The 24,892-nt window shown below is 35.0% G+C and overlaps 1 protein-coding gene across 2 annotated transcripts in view; it reads right to left on the bottom strand.

Annotated features, from left to right (window-relative positions):
• Window positions 1-24,892, bottom strand: part of LOC145671801 (serine protease inhibitor dipetalogastin-like) — a 70,817-nt gene that overhangs the window by 25,515 nt on the left and 20,410 nt on the right. Inside the window, exons 2-6 of one of the 2 annotated variants that reach the window (XM_081741032.1) lie at window positions 20,018-20,167; window positions 12,764-12,922; window positions 8,258-8,398; window positions 4,788-4,949; window positions 3,253-3,450 (exon numbers count right to left, since the gene is read on the bottom strand). In XM_081741032.1, coding sequence (XP_081597158.1) covers window positions 3,253-3,450; window positions 4,788-4,949; window positions 8,258-8,398; window positions 12,764-12,922; window positions 20,018-20,167 — 810 coding nt within the window. The remainder of the gene's footprint in view (window positions 1-3,252; window positions 3,451-4,787; window positions 4,950-8,257; window positions 8,399-12,763; window positions 12,923-20,017; window positions 20,168-24,892) is intronic. The other variant, XM_081741033.1, reaches the window with a different exon arrangement.

Raw genomic sequence — 24,892 nt, 5'->3', positions numbered from 1 at the left:
TTCTTCGGTCATAGTCGATTGCGAACTTGTGTTCCATGTTGTAAGGTTTTATGAAGTTAAAAGCGAAGTTTGTAACAAGATTTTTTCATATCTAATTTTCAGACGAAATTCCATCTATATTTAGTGTATTGTACAAATAGTGATAGAACTTGGTTTAGTGTTATTTTTGTGGTTATAGAGAAAATTCCTGTTCAAGTCAGTCAGATGTGACCATTGATCGTTAAATGCAAAATACTAAAGATAGACGCATCATTTGAGACCAATTCGATTCCATTCGATTCATTATGAATTCACCTGAGTTGAGTGCAATTTCTCTGTAATGTAAAAGAATGTAAAAGCTAATTTTATAAATAGTACTAAAATATTAAACTTAAAGAAATCTATTTTCTACCCACCACATATACAATGTATAGTGGCTTAATGCTCAAATATAAACATTCCGTGTGAAACAACTAACTGAACTGTTCGTTGTAGCATTAGTTTTGCAGTAAAAGTAATTCTAACGGGTCCTACACTATATTTCAGTATCGTAAGCTTACTTCGAGTAAAGAACAAAAATTACTGAATATATATATACCTGTACCTCAACCAACATTTGTACATAGTTTCCACCAATATTAATACACTTAAGGGTCTTCACTACAGCGAAATTAAACTACCGCTAATTTTAGACGTTTTCTGTAATATCTTCAAAACATATAAACATATTCGAAAACCAGAAACGTAGTGAACTAGACAAACGTAGTGATTTTGCATGTGATACCGTTATCACAACTCATATATCTGTCTTTGATTTGCAACTGTAGATAGAATTAGCATTTTTTGTGGGTTCTGTAAATAGCAGCATATCAAAAGCAGATATGTGAATTGCGGTAACGGTATCACATGCAAAATCGTATTGTCTAGTTCACTACGTTTCTGCTTTTCGAATATTTTTATCTGTTTTCAAGATATTACAGAAATACTCCAAAATTAGCGGTAGTTTTAATTTCGCTGTAGTGAAGAACCTCAACGTATCGTACAACAAGCTTTTGAATACCATCCTTATAGAAGTCTGCTGCCTGATTTGACAAGCACTGCAACACGGTCGCTTAGACCGCATCATCTTCATCGTTGAATCACAATTTCATAAAGAACACTTCTTGAAATTTCAGGAAACTTATCAGAGAACAAAGCAATCGTAAATCGTCTGTTCTCTTTCACGTTTTCGTGAAATTTCTGTAACAAGTTTTCAGTGATGACAGAATGTCGCTCAATTCGTTTCTCATCATTAACATGCGTGCGGCCATCTTTAAAAGCTCTCTAAACCATTTCCATACCATTACATCGCTCACAATATTTTTTTTCATACACTTCACTAATCTAGCTACAAATTTCAGCCGCTTTCATGCCTTTAACACTAAGGAAACGAATTACAGCGCGTAATTCACAGTCGGTGGGATTCTCAATCGGCAGATGCATTTTAACTACTCGTAAACAAACGTAAACATGGTCGAATGTTTCCGTAATGCCGTCTGTGGCTTGCCACCAGACGTTTACACAGCGCGTGTGTGCGGGATACCGATTGCAGCGCTATAGCGGCCGAATTTCACAACGGTACTTAGTTAAAAAAAGATACGCCTCGTATATATATATATATATATATATATATATATATATATATATATATATATATATATATATATATATATATATATATATATATATATATAATGTTATTATGTTGTACGTTAACTCATATTCAGTAAGATTCTATCGCGCAGCTTATTTCTCTCATTTTGTTCATTTCATGATAATTAATTAGACAAATATAATAAACATTCTTCTTATTTATGTTACTACCAAAAGGAGATTTTATTTGAAATTAGAATTGAACATGCATGTCATTTATGAGTGTCATTTAAAAAATAAAATATGCTATTCGTGTTTCTTTTTCCAATTTTATAACCTAAAATTTACAATACATCTAAATTTGTTTCCTCCTCTCTTTTGACATGATTCCTAAAAGTGGAAAACGTCCCTAATAAATCTTGAAATTGAATTGTTTTAAAAGAAATTTTCATCATGCCTGAAACAGAAAATGCTGGATATGAAATAAACAGAAATTTCTTTTAATTAAAGCCAAAAAAGCAGAAAAATAATTTTCCACATAGAACAACTAGCTGAAATACCCATTCTTAGCATGGGTCAGATAAAATATCTATATAAACAAACTGAACAACGAAAGAAAAAAATATCGATCATTTTCTACTACTTTTATATATCCCGTTAAACGACCCCTGAGACCCCCTGGTTCGAATTTTTTTAAAAAAAACTCCTCTCGCCCCCAACCGATTGGGGCTGTATTTAGAAGTCAACGTCTGTGAGAATATTACCAATTATCTCAGCGACCGCGAAAACTATGGATTTGACACTAATATCGTTCATTTTGGATTATTTTTACATATCTCGGTATACCCTTCCCCCCGGGAGATGACCCCCGGTTCACATACAATAGTAACTGAATTTGAAAGTCATTGCTAGTGGAAGTGTCGGCATTGGTCTCAGCGACCGTGAAAACTATGAATTTGACGCTAATATCGGTCATTTTGTACTATTTTTACATGGCCCGGTAAACGCCTCCTCCTGAGACCCCCTGGTTCGAATTTGGTAAAAGCGCTTGGTCTTGGTCTAGGACCTGAACCAAGGTATCCATGACCAAAATTCGGTAACTCTCGGTCCACTCATCTGGTGCCCAGGCCGCACAGAGACAGACACACAGAAACTCTTTATTTTATTTATATTAGATAGACAAAACTAAGGATGGGCTGGTTTTCAACACTGTTAATAATATTTTTATGAAAATATAATCAATTAATAATAAACAGTATAAATTACTTTATACAATTTAAACTTTGAATTTTAGAAATTAAATAATAATAAGTTTTGCAATTAAACCTCAAATTGTAGTATCAAATATACGGTATAATAAATATATAGACCAATAGGTCAGTGGATAAAAGAGATTCCGGAAAAAAACTATAGGAAGATTAAGCAGAAAAACATTGGTTTGCGCTGAAGGAAGAGTATTCAGTTAAACATCATTGAAAACCTAAAATCTAATTCAGACAAGTTAACAAAATTAAAAATTTGAATAAAACTCCAGAACTTTGGAATGTCCCTCGTCTCCAATTTAAGGGACATACCCGTATAGGTTAAGAATATATGCCAGTGGCAAATTAAAAAATCGTGAATATAGTGTAATGTACAAACCTTCTTTTCCAGGTCTTCTATGTGCTGTACACTCGAGAACAAATGGATTAGGATATGTAATGTTGTCTGTGCCACACACAGGTAAAGACACGTCATGCGTCCGAGCATAGAAACACACTTCTTCCGGTGCGGAAGGAATTCTGATATCTATAAGCTTACATGGACCATCGTGAAGAATTTCTAATCCTGGAAAGTAATCTGAAAGAATATAATACATTTGTCACTATTTTTTAATGATTTAGCTTCTATCATGTTAATAAGATTTCTCCCTTTCTATTCTATATCAAGAAAATATTCCAGACTGTAACAGTGATAGAAATTGCAAAATAATTAACCCTTTCGGGATTTATGGTGTATATATATATATATATATATATATATATATATATATATATATATATATATATATATATATATATATATATATATATATATACGGTGTGTCTCAAAGCCCTTGGTATAGGGTAACTCTGTTATTGTCCGAGTTACACACAATCTAAGACGAAAACCGTCTCCAAATATGATGTTTTCAATCTAAAGTGAAGGATTTTTTTTTAAAATCGGACGAGCCGTTTGGGCTATATACACTCTTTATGCGCCCGAAATTAAATGAAAATACAACATCACCATTTACCTGGACCCACAACATGAGTGAATGAAGTTACTGTTTGAAATGGGGGCTGGCCATCGACACGTTAGCATCAAAAAAACAGTAATTTCATTTACTTATGTTGTGAGTCCTGGTAAATGGCAACGTTGCATTCTCATTTAATATTAGGCCCATAAAGAATGTACAGGGCAAACGGCTCGTCCGATTTTAAAAAATCCTTCACTTTAGATTGAAAACATCACATTTGGAGACAGTCTCCCCTCTTACATTTTGTTGTAACTCTGATAATAAGTCCCCCCTATGTCAGAGGACTTTTGAGACATCATATATATATATATATGATTTTTTATTGTTCAGTCGTACATGAATTGTGGAACAAGTTTCATGTGTTTTGAGAAGGAGCTCGTCAAGTTGGCGGGGATCACGATGCCACTTAGTATTTTTGGAGTGATTTTGAGATCTGTAGGAGAACGTTAACATAGGGCCGGTCCATTGAGATCTAAACTTTTGAAAAAGGATTTTTTCAGAAAAATTCCCCATTGTCTTCTAATTCTGCTTTTCATATATGCGATATGGACATGCAAGTGGTAGCGTTTACAAGGTTACTTTATTCTGAAGAGAATGAGATATGAACCGAAATCCTACGATAAACAGTGATTATGGAGTAGCTACTTGACTGAAAGTCTAATATTTACCTTAAAAAATCCAAAATCCCAAAAGAGTTTACCATATTCGTTGCATTAATTATAAAAATGCGATTTATTAGAAAAACATTCCTTGGCGACTCCATTCACTACACACATGAATCAATAGCCAAAAGAAATCTACTTTATAAATGATAAGTTCAAAGAGCATAACATGAGTTAAAGAAACTTCGAAGTGTTTCCAAAATGCTAAAATAATAGCATGAAAGAAACGTACCTACCTGGATTGCTCTGACGTAAGCAGGAGACAGTTGCATGGTTCTTGTAAGTGACTCCATTGCTTCCACACACCTGTTGTTCACGGGTGCAAAGGGAATTCGCCATTACTCCACAAGGGTTGCCCACTCTCTCTTTGCAGTCGCTGAACTTCAGCACAGAAATATCTAAGATATATAAGGTATTTTCTTTAAATATTTTTCATGAGTCAAAAATATTGTAAGAATAATAATACTTATTTTTTAACTTTTCAACTTGTCATTTTTTTCAATTTCCATTTTCTTTTTTATCGTTAATTAACAATGTTTACTTTCGTGTCGCAATAAGAAGACGAAATATAATATACTTTGTGGTGTTATATTAACAAATGAAATTATGTTTATGTTTCGTTAAATAAAACTATAACGAAACAAATCAAAATGATTATATACAGGGTGTTTCAAAACGACACCGACAACGTTTGGGAGGTGATTGCTGATACCAAGATAAGGCAAAAAGTATAGACCAAGCTGGGTGCACAAATGCTTCCTTTCGGAGTTATAGGCTGCCGAAAACATGAAAAAATGAACTTTAAAGTTCCATTGCTTCAAAACTATGGTACCTACTGTAGACGGGTGAAGACTTCACTTAGGAACTAGTATATGTCCTATCCAAATATCCATGTTTCACAATCCTGGAAACTTCCGGAACAATTGTTATAGAGGTAATTGGTGAGTACTTCAAATTATATGCTCTTAGCCAAAGTCCTCTATAAAAATTGTTGCATGAATATTGAAGGATTCTGAAACACGTATTTTTGGATAGGGCTCATACTAGTTACTAAGCGAAGCCTTGACCCGACTATGGTAGATCTTATTATTTTAGAGCTATGAACCTTTAAAGTTCTTTTTTTTTATGTTTTCGGCAGCCTATAGTTCTGAAAGGAAGCATTTGTGCACCCAGTTTGGTCTATACTTTTTGTTTTATTTTGGTGTCAGTAAATCACCTCTCAAACGTTGTCGGTGTTGTTTTGAAACACCCTGTATAGATAAGTTATAAACAGAGATTATGTGTAATAAAGTATATGTGAGTAACAAGTAAAAGAAAATCTAAGTATAATAATATAATCAATTCTTATAATCCACAAGTTAAAAAGTGTTATTTACAAACTGAATTATAGTTTTGACATGGTGAATATATTCAAGTAACATAACATTTTAATAGCTAACATTATCTTTTACCCAAAAGGAAAGTGGAGTCCTAGCTAAACTGTATTTGAGTATATTGTAATATCCCATACAATATAAAATAAATTTATCTAGTTAGAGATAAAATTAAGCTCCTACAACGTAATGTAGAGTGATGATCTACACAGAGAAAAATCCGTTCTCCGGACAGCGGTATATTGTACAAATATACGGAATTCTCTTGCTTACTATACAAATCAGTACGGAGCACACGTTATCCATATGCTACATAGGCACTGCCCTTAGATGTTACATCATGCCATTGCAGAATGTCTAACATCTAACAGTTTTCCGTATATCACATGCATATACTTATGTTACATTCCTCAGCTATATGTTATATACGTCCATTTGTATGTGAGATCCTGACCGCCTACATTGCTTCATACGGAAAGTACGTACAGATGGAACACTCATACAGAAAGTATTATAAAGCATGCGTTTTCAGTTATACGTCTGCTGTACGAAGTCCAAAAACTACAGGAATTACGCATGTAACCTATCTTTTTAAGCACGCCACCTACAATTTTTTCTCAGAGTACTTATCGCAATACTACTATACATTCCACCTAACCTGATAGGCAATCAAAATAATCTCCCTCTTTGCCAACAAAGTCCCTGATCTTGTCATTGAGAGGATCTTTAGTGAGATACAATATCGTGTGAAGGCTAACTACCATCTCTATTCTCTCGCAATTGATCCTGAGAAAGCATTGCTGTCCCTTTAGCCACTATTAAATTCTTCTAGAAATAATAACAATACAGGGTGGCCCAAAAGTAAGTATACATTCCTACATTGATCAAGTATAACTTACTAGTTTATGGGTGTATTTATTTCGGCTCTTCCAAGCTTAAGATGTAGGTAAAAACACATTAAGAATAAATAATAAAGAAACATTGGTAACAATAAGAAATGGTATAGAATGCAATGAACTAATCAGTACGGTACTGCATACCTACTTTTGGGCCACCCTGTATTTATTTTCGTTTTTAAAAGAATTGTTCATTATTATTATTTATGTTAAATATTTCATTTTGGTAGTGACACGGAAGGACACGGCTCACTTTATAAGAAATTAAAAGAGAAATTAAAGCACAAATTTTGTACATAAACTTACAAAATGAGACGGGAAAATTTCGATAAGATACGAGGAAACCTTACCTTTCGTCTCGTAGACAACATTACCCACATTCGCATTCCATCATTCCTTTGATAATCATTCACTTCCATTAATTATCCGTCTCCCTTAGTATAATGGGTAAAATCAGTTGGCGTTAAAATAAAGATGCAATTATTCGTGTACTGGCAACACTTCTCTACAAATTCATCCAATCCAACACCATCCCTTCTTTTGCTCTACCTCAGCGTTTCCGAACCTTTTCCAACTTGCGGCACACTACGGGTGTTACTTGGATTCTCGTGGCACACTTATAGATATTATTATTTGTAAATATAAAACACAGTGGTATTTTTTCTGTGATTATTGATCTCCTTCTAACAGAGAAGAAAGCTCTATCACTGGGATTTCCCCGTGGCAAATCATTATGCTTATTTTTCATTCTAATTTAAAAATAGAAAACAATTGCAATGAAATATTGGACTCAGGTTTTTAAAACTACGCTTTCTTTTTTTAAAAACTGTATCCAACCTTTTACTAAGAAGGAAGATCACTAAATAACGAACGAATAAACAAATCTCTTTTACTTTTAAAGCACAAATGTAGGTAATTTGTGGAAAGTTAACGATAGTTTATATTTTCAAGTTACGAAATAGTCTGCAACAATAAAGAAGAAATAATGGTCATAACAATGATAACAAATACTTTTTTCAACATTAGATATGTACAGAACAGTAACCCGGTATGAAACTTAAAATTGTATATTCATAGTAGAGGTTCATAGTAATGTGAAATACAAATACACATTTTTCCCTACGTTTTGCAATTTGATTGCTAAAAAATTAATAATTTTGTTTCGATTCCTCGCGGCACACCAGCGGCCCATTCACGGCACATCAGTGTGCCGCGGCACACCGGTTGGGAAACGCTGCTCTACATGATTTTTACATTTGTTTCTCCAAACATAAATGCGTAACTGTAAGGAAATGCATTTTCCATGCTGAATATGAGAGTGAACTGATTATTTGAGGTTATCATCTTTAAAAACAGAATTTTTAACTCGTAAAGTTTTTTTCTTTCTTTTTCGTAAAAAAAAAAAAAAAATTGAAGTGGTTATATTGATGTACTTACTGAGATGAGGGTTCCTGTTGGCATAGCACTCAAGAGCCTCGATGTTTGGATAATCTATCATATCGATGCTGCAAACTGGATTATAGAGAAGAGAGACTTTGCACGGGATTCGACACGCTCCTTCATATAACAGCTCCACGCCTGACAACGAACACAACATACATCTACATTAAACTTTGAGTTACAATATTCTATGTAGCAGTGTTGCCAATTTAGTTCTTTTTTAACTAAATATCATACTTTTACAAGATTCTCTAGTTACTAAATCAATGTTTTAGTTTCTAGTGGGAATTTGTAGCTACAGTATTTCAAAATATTATCTAGTTAATCAAGTTTTTTTAAAATATATATATGTATTTAGTATCAAGTTACTTTGAAGTATGTCCTTTCCTTCTAATAGTAAATGTTATCTTTTATTCAATTAATTATTTCGGAATTTTCCGTATAGTGCAAATGCGTAGTACACTAATAGGACCCGATTAAATATTCACTGATGTCAAATAAATGCAATGTTTGCGATCAGTTTGCAACAAACGCCATTAAATATAGTTTATGATGCGACTGACATTAGTGTAATAATTTGCATGCGAAGTAAAATCGCAAACCAAGAGGAAAAATCTTACGTTGCCCTGTGATCACAAAGTTGGGAAGACATTAGATTAGGCCTTATGCAGAGTCGTTCTGACGCGTGATTAGTGCCATATTAAAAAGTTCGACTAAGATGTTTCCTCCAGTAGTCAGGTCATAGTATGACGCTAATCTTACATCAAAACGACTCTGCATAAGGCGGATGATGTTTAATCGACCCATAATCTCATTTTAATCTACCCTGCTCTTCCCCACTCTACCCTATTAACCTACCTTACTTACTCTTACTTACTTATCTAACTTACTTCCTTTACTCTATAGTTCATTCAAGGAACGTTCAGTACCTCATGTAAACAAATACACGTGGTGATTGTTTCATTTTATTGGTTAAAGAGCCTTGCCGCATCCATGCGGCAGAAGAAAATAGTCCATTGTCAAGTAAGCTGTTTTTGAATGTTTTCGTTGCTTATAAGGTTCATTACCAGAAATACAATTTACTTACAGTGAAATAACAGAAACAACACTCTATCTAAGAACTAAATTGAATTAATGCAATAAAAGAGAATACGCATGCGTAGAAACTGGGTTTGGCCCACCTTATGCGCGAATCACAGTTTACAATATGGCTGCGTGCGGGGAATATGCAAAACGCCGACAGGGTACAAACACGTGCTTCTCGAAAGAAGCGGTGACCGATAGCCAATCATCCGATGACTGGCGGAGTAATACCATTCTACAATGTTTACATCAGGATCAGAAGGTTCGTTGAATGAACTTTAGTCTTATATTCTAGTATTTTTTATGAATAATAGTTTTCATGACACATAAGTTTGCACGCACATTATATATACAGAGTGTTCACAAAGTTCCGCTACCCTATGTATTACAGATGTTAAGGTGCGGATATACATCTAAATCATTGCTAATGAGTCCACTTACGCCATGGAGGAACGGATCATAATGAACACGTGAGCTCACGAACGACCTCTACAGAAAAATCAATGAGATATATTCAGCATGATTTCACTGTATAGTTTCATAAACCTTCCCCTCCAAAACCAATAATTTTACGGTGGAAGAAAAAGCTCTGCAACTTGTTGCATAAAAGATAACATGTGTGGAGGCTACAGCGTCTGTCGAACGTTCGCCAAAAGAGCCAATTCGTAATCGGTCACAGGAATTGAGTGTTCCATACTCATCATTACAAAAGTATATGAAGAAGGATTTGCAGTTAAAGACATTTAAACCTTCGTTTGTAAACAAATTGAGTTATAGTGACATGCAAAAACGTCAGCAGGCTTGTAATCGAATGCTCGATGTCTTTACAACCCTTCCTTCAAGGAGATAAGTTATTCTCGAACGAGTGTGCAATGTAACGCAAACGACAGGAACGTTTATTTCTTGAGTAAATGAAACCCACATTTTTATGAAGAACTTGAACACAATCCATCACAATTCATGATCTGGGTTTCAATGTCTGCAATCTACTTGATACGTCCATATTTCTTTGACGGTGTTGTGAATCACATTGTGTATATCATCATGTTAAGTGATTGGTTTCTTCCATATCTAGAAGAACGGTGGCTGTTCGGTCGATTATGGTTTCAGCAGGATGTAGCACCAGCCTATTATGATATTGCCATTAGAGAATATCTCAATGATGTATTTCCTGATAAATTGATTGGACGTGGTTCTGTCCATTTCCCTTCATCTTTAGAGTGGCCGCCCGGACGTCCTAATCTGTCATCTTGTGACAATGCATTATTGGGGTTCATAAAATAAAAGATTGCTAGTACACGTTACGAGACAGTTGAAGAACTTAAGGGTGCTGTTAGACGTACATTTACTGCCATCACGCCAGCCTGCAATGTTAAGGGAAACTTCACATCGTTCATGGAGGGGAATCATACTCTGTTATGAAAACGATGGTGTACGCACAGACACTCTGAAATAAATAGTAAAGAGTAGTCACACTACCTCAAAGTTGTCTTTTGCCATGATCCCACATTAATACAATTCGACCACCATGTATGTATATGTGAACATGCGATAGGTGGTAACAGGACTTTGTGATCACTCTGATATATATTTGATAAATATGATATTGACAGTCTTTTGTGTTCATTATTATTATTATTATTATTATTATTATTATTATTATTATTATTATTATTATTATTATTATTATTATTATTATTATTATTATTATTATTATTATTATTATTATTATTATTATTTAGAATACTAAGAGATAAAGTAAAATGTGGTTCTTTCGATACTGCTCTCAGTTTTTTTTTTTTTTTTAAATTAGAATGTGATTGGCTAACAAAATTTCTGTTGGCAACACTGCTATGTAGATTGGTGCCTCATTTGGAGAGTACTTCACAGTAAGAAAACAGAGAAATTCAAATGCGTAATAGAAGCTTTCAGTTTTGTTTATTTACTTTCTTCAGAAGTGCTCTTAAAATTCAAATGATTCTATACAAGAATTGGAATAATACATACTTTTACTCCTCGAAGATATCGTACACGAATATGAGAGCAAGGTTAGACTAGTTGTTAAACATATTTTTTAACGTTTAATACCGAATAATTATTATTGAACCAATTACACAACAATCAGTAAAATATTTCAATAGTTATATCAATAATGTATAACTGTTCAAAAATGATAAGAACATAGGCTACAACAAATAAATTATGAAATAATTGTAAAGTTAAAAGGGAGTTACCGTGGCTCTGTATTTTTCAATTTTTTTGGATTTAAAATGTAGATTTTGATAAGCTGTGTTCAATGGCACCACTTTTGATTTCTGGAATTAACCGCTTCAAGGTCAAATTAAGGGTTAAATATATATATATATATATATATATATATATATATATATATATATATATATATATATATATATATATATATATATATATATATATATAAAGTAGGACCAATGGACAATGCGGACCAGTGGTGATCGACTGGGATGAAATGAATGTCATTCGATACGCATTCACACGTATATCAATAATTGATATATCATTTTCCCGAAAATTTTATTTTGATACCAAAAATTAACGAAAATCCGGGATTTTTATCAATGCAGACCAGTGACCAATTGCTACAAAATGGGTGTCATTCGATTTGTATTCACATGTACATGTATTTGTCGAAAATTCAAATTTTCATCTGGAAAATTAACGAAAATCCAAGATCCAAAATTCCAGCTTTTCCTTAATTTTCGGGGTCAAAATAGAATTTTCGAGAATATGGAATATCAGTTGTTAATGTAGGTGTGAATATGAATCGAATGACACCTATTTCGTCCCAGTCGGTCACTGGTTCGCACTTTTTATTTTTGACCCCTAATTTGACCTTGAAGCGGTCGGTTCCAGATATCAAAATTGGTGCCATTGAACACAGCTCATCGAAATTTACATTTTAAATCCAAAAAAGTTGAAAAGTATGGGGTCACGGTAACTCCCTTTTAACCTAATTGTAATAATGAATAACATTATTAGCTTCTAGTGGAAGAAAACTGTGGACAAAAATGAATTTTTATGGAGCTAGATACAGCTCACAGATGACGAGAAGAACCCTAAAACAGGGGAAGCGGGGAAAGGTCAACGACACGGTCAAGTCCATTTTCAGTTTTTGAGGTGTGGTCTATACTTAGATGTCGTCTGCTACTCCGGATAGTTATCTGTGTGCTATTCCGTGGTGTCATTTGAAACCCCCGTGCGAAAAGTCACACCTACGTCACACTATTTCTGCTAGAGTTCTTCTCGTTATCTGTGAGCTGTAGTGTTGTTCGTACTCACTGGACCTCACTGAACCACGCTTGTTAACACAAAACTGAGGTCCAACTTCAAGAGACTACCATCTCTAAATCTAAATATTTATGAACATTGAATTCGGCTTACCAGTCTGTTGTTTCTGTGCTTCGCATAGCAGCTCCCAGATACTGCTGTAGGTCTTGTTGTCTGTGCCACAAACTTGTCTCCAGACGGTGTAGGATAGTGAACAGTAGTCAGGAGATGGATCCTCCGGGCAACTCCCTGGCCTTCCATATAACTCTTTACCTAACAAAACAAAATAACATCAATCTTGCACATAATATTGTTCATGAAATCACTATGCTTATTCTATTAATAAAAAGAAAACTTTTATTTGTTCAATAGTAATTAAAATTGAGGCATCATCTGTGTTAGCTACAGAACTTGAAGGGAAAAAGCAGAATGCGAGATGTTGTTGCAGATAATTCAATGTGTGATGTCTGAAAACACAAGCTGTCAGAGGGAAGGATAGAAATACCGCATTGCTAAGCCTAATAAGCTACATAACCTGAAGAGATGCAACGATATTACGGCTTGTGATTCCGACTGCACAAAGATTCAAAACAGAGGGTATTATAATCAGTAGACCTGGGACGTCATTCCGTAGAGGTCTTCGCAAAATTTGTCGACCGCAACACAACGCAACGGAAAGTATACATTAAGAACTTCTCGTGATAAGTCTGTAAATGTAAAATTTGCATAACTGGCATCATATCGCAAAACTACTATGTGGTGTCGAATATCGCAAATTTGACACAATTCCCTACGGAATGAGGACTCTGATGTAGGCTTTGTAATTACGCAGTGCGTAAAATGTCCGTCTGAGAAGCAGGCATGTGAAGTGAAAACGACTTCAGCCGTACCTCACGATGAACGCTGCACGGCATTAAAGCTGAAGCGAACAAAGAAATACAGTATACTCACTGAGACAAGTATCGTCGCACATCACATGTCCACTGGCATAGTGAAACATGTCATTCATAAAAATCTGGCTCTGGAACAATGGGATAATTCAAAAGGGCATACTCTTATGACTGGAACACTTCATTAACATGTAAAAACTATGAAACTCGCCTCGTTTTAGGTGACAAGTGGAAATAGATAGTTAATCTTCACGAAAGGTTGGTGTATTACAGACAAGCCACTTAGGGACTTCATTCCTCAGTTCAAGGAACAATTTTACAACAGAATTCTTGTTGGTAACCGATTACTACGTGTGGGATGACCTATGGAGTTTAAGATCTCAATGTAAGGTGAAAGCAACTTGTGGTATTTAATATAGTCCCTGTATGATCGGAGAATTTCTCGATTGAAGAAACAGAAATAAAATAAAACATAGGCTCTCGTGGACAAAGCACTCAACCTCATCACAAAGTCTTTGCTGAACTTCTATGGACGAAAAGCAGCTGAGAAAGGAATTAACTTTATCAGTTTCTCATGTCTCCTGCTAAGTCCCCTGGCGCATAGCCCGCAGACTTTTCTGAATTTGGTCTCCTGACAAAAGGTCTTGTTTTCCGACATCTCGAAAGATTGATCTGGTTTTGCAAGTTCTGTGATGAAACACGACAAAATATGCGCCTTCACATGCTACGGAAATTTGCTTCAGTGGAAAGAGAGCTGTGGAGTGAATATTTCGACCAATGAACATCACATCAAGAATCAATACTAGTTGGTAAAACGTCTTATTAGGCAGGTGAGTGTTCAAAATACTGACATTTCATATCAGGGATTACATTCAGTACATTGTTTGTTGAGGTACCTAAGTAGTATTATTGGCTGAGGATCTGAGATGTGAATGGAATATAAAAACAAGAACACTAGAATCCTCTGAAGAAGGAAAGTGTATTCTATTCACTACTAAATGAAATTTGGAGAGAGAATTGTCTGATGAAGCTTCTGAATTACTGTATTGTATGGAGAAGAAAGTAAATGTTCCGGAGGACTAAACACGAGCGAAAAGGACGAAAAATACCTACGATGGGACAAATCAATAAAGGAATTAAGAAAAAAATGAAAAAGAACAGTACTAGAGACAGTTAAAAACAGGAGAGTGTTAGGTCGTATTTTAAAGCAAAGTAAAAGTTCTATGAATTTCTCCATGTTAAATAGCATGCAATATCCAGGGTCATAGCCCTATAAAAATAGCTAACAAAATCAGATGAATCAAGACAGCACAGATAATATTGGAAAAGATTGCATGCAATGATTGCGTAATATGCGAATACATCTATGAAGGTCATAGAACGGTAGAACGCAAAGAAGGGGATGAAAATTGTATTGTAACACGCTGAAAATCAGCGAAATTTTAAATGTTTATTTTTATAATTAAAGTAAGTTGTAAAAATCCTATCATTTTCGATTTATTTTTTTAAATCGTTGTCTTTCACTGTTCGGCGGGTCAATCACACACTAACAAGTGAAAGACGACATGATCGAACAAGTGGAGAAAGTTGTTTTGGAGGATCGCAGAATGACCTTAATAGCACAATTACATAGTAGGCATATGCCTATCATGTTCCCTCAGGTACATGGGAATGTGCCCAGTATGAGCCTTATGTAACTATGAGAGAGAGATCACATGGATGGCAAGTGATAGTCACAGTCTATGTCCGCCCCTAGGCACATGCTTGACATGCACCTGAGGAACTTACGTAGTATGTTCTAGGTTTATTCTTCCTCATACCGTAAGCGAAAATTACTCGCCCAAAATATGTTAAATCGCCTTTGTGCGTAATTTGTTTACATTAAGGTGAGTCTAAAAAATACTTTTAAAAAGTTTAAAAAAAAGTGGGTGAGTCGGGGGTGGGCGCAAACCACCAACCCTTTGATTACTAGACGCGTGATCTTCGACTTGGCTACGAAGGCGATTAAGAAAACGTCGCTTGTAGAGAGATAAATCGTTCGCGTCTTTTTAATTTGGCTAATCAGAGTGCTCTTGTAATACTGTATGTTCGACGATAACCGTTTGGGATCAGACAAAATCTCCTCACCATGTAATTTTATAACAAAATGACGCGTGTCTCTTTACTTTATTTCATGGTTCTTCCATATTCACTTTCAAATGATCGGCGACGGTTGGCATCTAAAAAATACAATAAAAGAACAAAAATACAATACTGTATCACTGAATCACTAACTACGTAGATAATTAACTGTTCACATATGTATGAAAGATTCATCTTAATTTTTATTCATCAGTTATGTAACTTTTTCTTCTAAATTCATCTCTCAAATTTGATGCATTTGTTGCTTCTTTTTTCTAAGCGATTGTGTACTAGGACAGAAATTGGAGCAGAAAGCGTTTCATGTTACTGCGCATGAGCAAATGCAAACAGCTGACTCATTCGTGCGTCGCTGCAGATATCAATTATGTCTGAAAACGACGTATGCATCTGAAGGAAGTATCTCGAACGTGAAGTCCCAAATGATGACATAAAAACAAATGACTATCACAGTGCGAAACTGAGCGAGGTACATAGTCGCAAATATCAATTAGGTGTAACAAGCACCTAAAACTTTAGGTAGCTGAAGAACATACTTAGCACATGAATATCATATGTACCAAGTGCCAGGTACCTAAAAACTAGCTGGGACACCTAAATGGCACATGACTAGCACATCTTGTGCTGTTAAGGGAGTGTAGAACACATCACCCCCAAATTTGACGTTTCCGTGGGATCTGTTCACACTGTCGTCAGACTGGCTTATGCGAGACCAAGATTGTTTTGGTTTGTTGTCACACGACTTTTTGTTTTATTTGAACTGTCGCACCCACGAACGCACATTAGACACATCCATGACACCATCATACCTAACAGCAAAATTGCAAAGCAGGCATATGCATATCATGTTTTCTCAGGTACATGGGAATGTGTCCAGTATGTGCCATATGTACCTCTAAGAGAGGAATCACATGGATGGCAAGTGATAGTCACAGTCTATGTCCGCCCCTAGGCACATGCCTGACTTGTACCTGGGGAACGTGACTGACTAGTATGTTCTAGGTACGTCCCCTATGCCATAAGCGTCAATGAACCCCAAAATTACTCTTCAAAAAAATGCGTAATGTGTTTACATTGAGGTGAGTCTAAAAATACTTTAAACAAGTAGAAAAAAGTGTACCGGTACCCCAGAGTAGGTGCGAACCACCAACCTTCAGATTATCAGCCCGTGCTCTTCCGACGGAGGCGATGAAGATAATGGCGCTTGTAGAGGGATAAATAGTTGAGGTCTTTTGAATTTGGCTAATCAGAGTGCTCCTTTAACCGTGTATATTCGACAATAACTGTTTGGGATCAGATAAAATCTACTCGCCATGTAATTTTATCTATAACAAAATCACGAGTGTCCATTTACTTTATTTTATGGTTCTTCCATATTCACTTTCAAATGATCGGCGACAGTTTTCATCTAATAAAGTTGATGCATTTGTTGCTTCTAGTACACAATCGCTTAGGAAAAGAAGCAACAAATGCATCAAATGTGGGAGATGAATGTTATTTAGAACACCTAAATGGCGAATGCCTAGCACATCTTATGCTGTTAGGGTATCTGAAACAATATGTACCTAAAGGACGTACCTAGAACATGACAGATATATGTCCCAAGTGACGACATAAAACAAATGACTTTTAGAGTGCGAAACTGAGTCAGGTATATAAATGCTATATTTGTGTTACATAGTTTCAAATATCAATTCGGTGTAACAAGTACCTAAGACTGTAGGTAGCTGAAGTACATACTTAGCACATAAATATCACATGTGCCAAGTATCGGGTACCTAAAAAGTAGCCGGGACATCTAAATAGCACATGCCTAGCACATCTTGTGCTGTTAGGGATCATATGTCTGACTCAACTGGCGATGAATATCAAGCAGTGTTATACCACGCAAATGGGGAAAACGAATGATTACACGCTGTTCTTGTAATGGAGACCATGCTACGAGCATCGTAAATTTCAAAAACAGTCATCACTATTGCCCGGATTTATATGCAAAATGCATGTTTATAGTAACATGCAGAAACGAATGGCAAGTAATGTTTTCTTTCCGGCGGACGTGTAAGGATTCGTTTCAGGCGCATATGATAGCTCATATAATTTTGAATGAATTTCAATGTGCATGCATATTTCTTAAACTCTGCAGGTTACTGCATATTTCTAAATTTTATTGCTGCATACTAGCATATTTCAGAGTATATCACAAGGAAGTAGTATTTAAAGTGAAGTAGATGTAGAATAAAATATTGTATAGAATAATAGAATAAAGTGCTGTATCCTAAATTAGTCCACCTGATTTGTCCTTTACACGGTCTTCATCGAGTAGCAGAAACAACCAGATGCCAATATCCAGAAGTAGACGCGCTTGTAGCAAGTGTAAAGAAAGTATTTGTGAAAGCTCCACCGCTTATCTTTCGCGAAGTTACGATGTATTGCTCCCTTTTGTTCACGCAACGGTTTGATAGTATTTGTAATGCCACGCTATCGATAGTGATCATTATGACAGGCGATAGGTGACACTTACTAAAGCCCTTGAGTCGCCACTAGAAACATTGTTCTAGAAAATATACTTCAACGCATCCAGATTCGTTGAACGAGTTGACCTTACCCCAGAGAGTCGACGTAACCTAAGATTTTCCAGACCTTTGCATATGAAGGTAATAGATTTAAAATTGTAGTATAAGAAAACAACTATTTCTGAACAAACACTATTTAAACAGGTAAACAACAACTGGATTTTAATTTTTTATGGTTTATATTTTGTTCAACAGAAGTGTCAAATAATCAATAACAACAAACAAATTATTCTTTGCGTTAATGAAGATTTTACATATGATGGTATAATTGCATTATCATAATCGATCTTCAATTTGCTAAGATGCTGGTCGTGACAATAGTTGATTTCATTTTATTGGACTTCTCTCGTTGATTACAACTGTTTAGATAGTAAAATACTCCAGGAGAATCCGGCTGTATCATACAGTGGATGGCTTTAAGACCATAATATATATTGTAGGAATCAAATAATAGAAACAGTGGATTATATATATATATATATATATATATATATATATATATATATATATATATCATTCAGCTAGTCTTTGTAATTAATTATGAATTATAATTGCGGTGGTTAGATTGTAGCCTAATATATATTATTTAGATTATTTATTTACTTACTTCTATGATTCTCTTATTTATGTATTCATTTCTTCATACGTAGCTCCATTATTTATTTATTTATTTATTTATTTATTTCATATCAAATATTTATTATTTTATTTTATACTTATTCAAAAATCGTCGCCTTTCATACCTCATTTATGGCTATAAAATCGCACCAAGCAATTAAACTCATCCTCATTTCTTCCAAAAAATTAATTAAAATCCACATTAAAGTCGTACCATCGATCCACAATATTGGCTGTTGATTCTCCTGTTATCAATTACCTTAACGATCATTACACATAAACTATGAGTAACGCCGGACACAAACATCTACGCATTTAATGAAGTGATTATTGAAATTTTAATATTTGGATTACTAAAACAGAATTAAAAGTTCCAGATTTGATAACTGATTTTACACAAGAATTTAGATTTGGCTTCAAGATGAATTAACACATTATGCAGAACATTTGGGAGAATTTAGCTGTGGCAGGATAATCCTGCCGGAGATGCTTAGTTACTCATGCATCATTATTACTTCTATTTATACTACCCTAAAGGGATATAGTATACATGAAGCTGCATCAGTTCCCAAAGGAGCAGGAAGCTCATACTTTTAGGGATTATTCATTGAGTACGTACGAACTTACAAAGGGGGTAACAACGCGACTGTTATTTACTTATCGACTGCTACGAGTTTGTGCATGGAAATCCGGACTCTAGTCATCATTCCTACCGCTGCCGCTAGAGTTCTGTGTACGTACGCTGTTTCCATCTCTGTCAAGCATTGGCAATGAGTGCGTCCGTATTTGAAACAACCAGCACGTTTCTGTCTGTTACCAGTACTGAGAGAAAAATTGGAAATGTTATAACTTGAATGCACCTCATATAAGCATGTAAAATATTGAAGGATTTTGATTCCCAAGTTATGAGCTTCCATCAAATGTTGAGTATGGACTTTGTGAAATTTACTTAAAATAATACCACCAAAGACGAGAAACTAACCAAAAAAAAGAAAGAAAAAGGAAAGAAAAGAAACAGAAAGAATGAAAAATAGAGTAATTGGGAAGCGGACAGCCGTAATGTATGAAGGAGTGTAAATTTGCTTTCAGTGATAGCAGAATCATATAATAACTTTTGTTAATACTTTTTCCGATGTGAGGATACTCACCGTGTACAGACTCTGCATAGCACTCAAAGGCCAATGGATTCTGGAAGGTTTTTCCGTTGGATGCGCAAACAGGGTCCCAGGTGGTATTCTGCGCCGCTTTCGTGCACGCTGTGTCTTCCGAGTGAGCTCTGCTTAGAATGGTAACACCTGCTAACAACAAAAAACATTACAATGCTTACATTCACCTCCAAAGATAAACACAGACCGCATTCAGCTTGTCACTAAAACAATTAATTGGCTTCTCTCTTACCATACTTCGCGACACGTAAGAATTGAGAAAACATTGCATTTCCTCTTACAATTAGGAGGAAATTGCTATTTTTAGTCGGTGTTTCTTTTAAACTTACCGTAAGACACGATTAAAGGAATTTTAAAGAAAATTGCGTGTAACTTACAAACGTAATCATTTAGAACATTGTACTTTAAACATGAAATAGCCAGATATATAAGGTAAATATTTGTGCAAGTACACTCATGTCCAAAATTATTGTCGCATATCTATAACTGTCTTCTAGTAAGAATATAATTTGATAATGATTTTGCAGGGTACTTTTAATACTGATAATATGTGTATAATCGGAAAATGTATATTTGTGGTAAAGTTCATAGGGAAATAATTAAAAATACGAAAATTAGAATGAGTAAAACAAAATGTTGCTAAATAGACAAGAAAGTTTTATTTTCGTTTTATTGTTCTTATTTACTGCTCCTTTACATGTCGTTACAGATTATACACATACTAACATTTAAGAAATACCGGGCGAATTCGTTATAAAATTATATACCTAGAAAAACATATTTATAGACATGCGACAATAATTTTGGACATGAATGTACATTAGTATGACCATGGTTATTGAAATATAAACTTTAGTGCAGCGTTGCCAGACTCACAGCTCGAAATTATTCTAAAACCTGATCGAAATTATGCTAGATTCAGTCAAATTATGCTAGATCCTCATAATTACTAATTCAGGAGTTTTAAAAGAAAAAACGAAGTTGAGATATGATAACGTAACTTAAAATACGCAGAGCGCAAGAATGCGAGGATAGAACTCAATACTTCACGCACCAAAGCTTTGACTCAACTAAACTAGTCCAGTCGTTGCCAAACTCAATGGCGTATATATCGTATAAATGAACGCAAAAGTGTTTCTTTACATATTTTGAAAGAAAATTACCTCGCAGGATAAGCGGAGTTGGGAATTGTCTGCTGGGAGGCAGATTTTTGGTCGGTCTCGGGCCTTTCCTTTCAGGAACAAAGGTGGTCATGAAGTCAGAAATAAAGATAGTGAAGTTGTCAAAAAGTTGGGGGAGAATGGTCCCCATAGCTCCGCCCATGCCTCGCAGTTAAAGGATTAGAAAACCCTGGGTGGAGCCACAAAAAAAAAAAAGGCCCAAAGCCGCTTCTAACCTATTTACGAAAATAAGTCTGCCTCTATGGTTTACTGACTGTATGAATCAATGGGAGAGGATACATTTCTGCCGTTCTACTTCTTCCCACGACCAACTTCTTTCTCATCTCCAGGTTTTACGGCTTTTTGATAAACTTGCTGAAATTATGCTAGATTTGGGCAGGATTCTAAAAGCAAGACGCTAGATGCTAAAGACATGCAAATTATGCTAGATCTAGCATCATTATGCTAGATTTGGTAACGCTAGGTGAGGTGAGGATATTTTGCAGCATAGCCAAAAAATATGTTCAACATATGAACATAATCTTTCTGTGCAATGTTTTCTCTCCAGTATTTATACATCTCACTTTCTACACAAAACTGCATGCATCACATATGATGGTCGGCTCCCATTGGTACATTTTCGGGAAAAAAACAAGATATCGCGACAACAAAGTGGCATAACTATTCATAATCGAATCAGAGGTAAGGAGAAATTGTACTGACCTCGTGGGACCAGTACCCTCAAATCACCTTGGCAGTCAACCTGTTAATTGAAGACAGGAAACCGCTTCTCGCTATCTGTTACGGTTTCTGCTTTATAATGATCAGCGTTAAAACCGGAAATAGTTGGTTTCTACTAATTTTGGTTTGAATATTGCCTCCATCAACGACCAACATTTCATTTTTTTTAAATTTTCAATCCTCTACATTCTGGTGACAATGCTGTTCATCCACCAATTAGCTGTTGAGATTTTTTTTTCCGAATACATGCGCACCCTATATAAAGAAGGTTCCATAAACTAAAGTTCTTTAAAATTCACCAAATGAATGGTATAGGACAGAAGCACATTTTCCTTCATTTTATGAATAGGAATTAAATGTCGACTAAAAGCAGGAAATTTATTATTATTCAGTTCAAAATCTCTTGTCGTCGCCTGACCAGGAATTTGAAGCTTCAACTATATAAAATGATAATCATGCCTGTTGTTTTGTATTGTTTCGAAGCATGATCGCTTACTCTGAGGAAAGAAAATAGACTGAAAATATTTTAGAACAAGATTCTAAGACGCATATTCGGATCTAAGAGGAACGGGAATGAGGATTGGCGAAAACTTCATAGCGAGGAACTACATAATTTAGGAATCATTGTTAGGGTCATCAAATCTAGGAACCTCAGGTAGGCAGGTCATGAAGCTAGGATGGAAGAAAGTAGGAACGCTTTTAAAGTCTTAATTGGAAGACCAATCGGAAAACTTTCATTAGGAAGATCTAGGCGCAGATGGGAGGACAATATTAAGATGGATTTCACAGAAATAGGAATCCAAAGTAGAAACTGGATCCAGATGGCTAAGGATAGGATTCAATGCAACGTGGCATTGAACCTTCGGGTTCCATGAATAACAAGTAAGAATTAAAGGATAAATCTATGAATAGGAATGATAGAAGGTCTCAACAACTCTGTCAATCTGCTTTTATTGAGGAGTATATCAAATAATGTCTCCCTGCCAATATTTATATGATGGAAAATATTCGTGTCCTTTGCTTATTAGTTTAAAACTTAGAAGAGCGTTTGAAGGTGAATGGCTCACCCTGTATATTTGGTTGTGTTCAACATACCTGCATGTTCTAGCAACTAAACTTGGTACATATACGATTTACAATCCGAAAAATAAGAATTATCGGAGTAAGATAACAATAGAACTCGTAGAAGTGGGTATCGGTGACATGTAAAAAGAATCGGATACAACCGATATTAATGTCGAATCCATAGTTTTCAGTGTTCGTAAGCTGATTGGTGTGAGTCCCGATGACATGTCCGTGGTATCCCAAAATTTCTGTTCTAGTGAGGGGCAAGATAATAATTTCCACAATGCGTTACTTTCACATGTTGCGTTCATAAAATAGTCAAAGCGAGGAAACGTTTCAACCGCATGAAATTAACTTTTAACATAACATTTGGGTTGAGAAAGGGAATCTATTAGAACAAAGAGTACTTGGAGAGGACGACCATTTCAAATACCTCGGAAGTATTTTGATGAAAGACGCGTTCGGCACCAGACAGATCAGATCAAGCCATAGCCAAAGAAGCATTCAACAAAAAAAGGTTACTCTTAACTTCCAGGCTTAATATTGGACTAAGGAAGAAATTAGTCAAGTTCTTTATATGGAGTATTGGACTTTAAGGTTCAGAGACTTGGACATTATGGAAGTGAGAGAAGAAATATTTAGAGAGCTTTGAAATGTGGTGTTGGAGGAAAATGGAGAAGATAAAATGGACTGAAAGAGCAACAAACGAAGATTTTTAAAACGGATAGGACAGAAAAGGACACTTCTGGCCACCATCCTTCGTAGAAAGACCAATTATAATGGACACATCTTGCGAAGAAATTGTCTTTTACATACCGCCATAAAAGGAAAGATGGAAGGGGAGCGAGGAGTAGGAAGGAGAAAAACACAACTGATCGATGATTTGAAAGATAGGACAAAATATTGAGAGTTAAAAGAGGAAGCTGAAGATCGAGAAACATGGAAGAAACATTTCCAGGTCCAAATCCAAAATTGAAAAACAAAACTCTCATTAGTCCCAGGATCTGCCAAAAGGAAGAATACTTATAATAATAATAATAATAATAATAATAATAATAATAATAATAATAATAATAATAATAATAATAATAATAATAATAATAATAATAATAATAATAATAATAATAATAATAATAATAATAATAATAATAATAATAATAAACACTAACCACCATTAGACGCTATACCAGATGGCTGGCCAGAGCCATATTCCTGATACGTTATTAAAATATTAATTAAATTTGCTGACATATGAAAAAGTACTTAAGTAAACTCTCTTTCGCAATATCCTATGAAGGACCATGGTTAGTCAGATGACTCAATTTTAACTGGGCGATTCGTAATTTCGGCTGGCTACTGGCCTGGTAGTCAACGGAATAATAGTTATCATGGTCTCATATATATTACGTGGGTTACCCTGAAAGTTGAAATTTAGTTAAAAACATTTTTTAAAAATAAAGTTTTGCAATTTAAATAATGAAAAATGTAGTTTCGTTCTGGCAAAAAAAAAAAAAAAAAAGCATTAATGAACTAAGATATTGACACGAATATAATTTGTTAATTACTATTAAAGACTAGTAGAACGCTCGCTCTTCGCATGGAAAGAACACCCGTTTCATTATGGACATAAACGACACCAAAACTGTCACTAATCAACTTGGGGGACCACCAAAACTATGAATTTGACACTAATATCGGTTATTTTCAATCATTTTTACATGTCACCATTCCCTCTTAGGAGTGCTAACAGTGACTGAGTTTGGATTTAAATGCCATCAGAAGTGTCACTCTTCATCTCAGCGACCCCGAAAACTATGTATTCGACACTAATATATGTCATTTTTGATCATTTTTCTATATCTTCTCCCTCCTTCTTCCCCAAGTTGTGGAG

This window comes from Thermobia domestica, chromosome 15, assembly GCF_964235325.1.
Source record: "Thermobia domestica chromosome 15, izTheDome1.hap1.1, whole genome shotgun sequence".
NCBI lineage: Eukaryota > Metazoa > Arthropoda > Insecta > Zygentoma > Lepismatidae > Thermobia > Thermobia domestica.
This window is presented reverse-complemented; position numbering and strand designations above follow the sequence as displayed.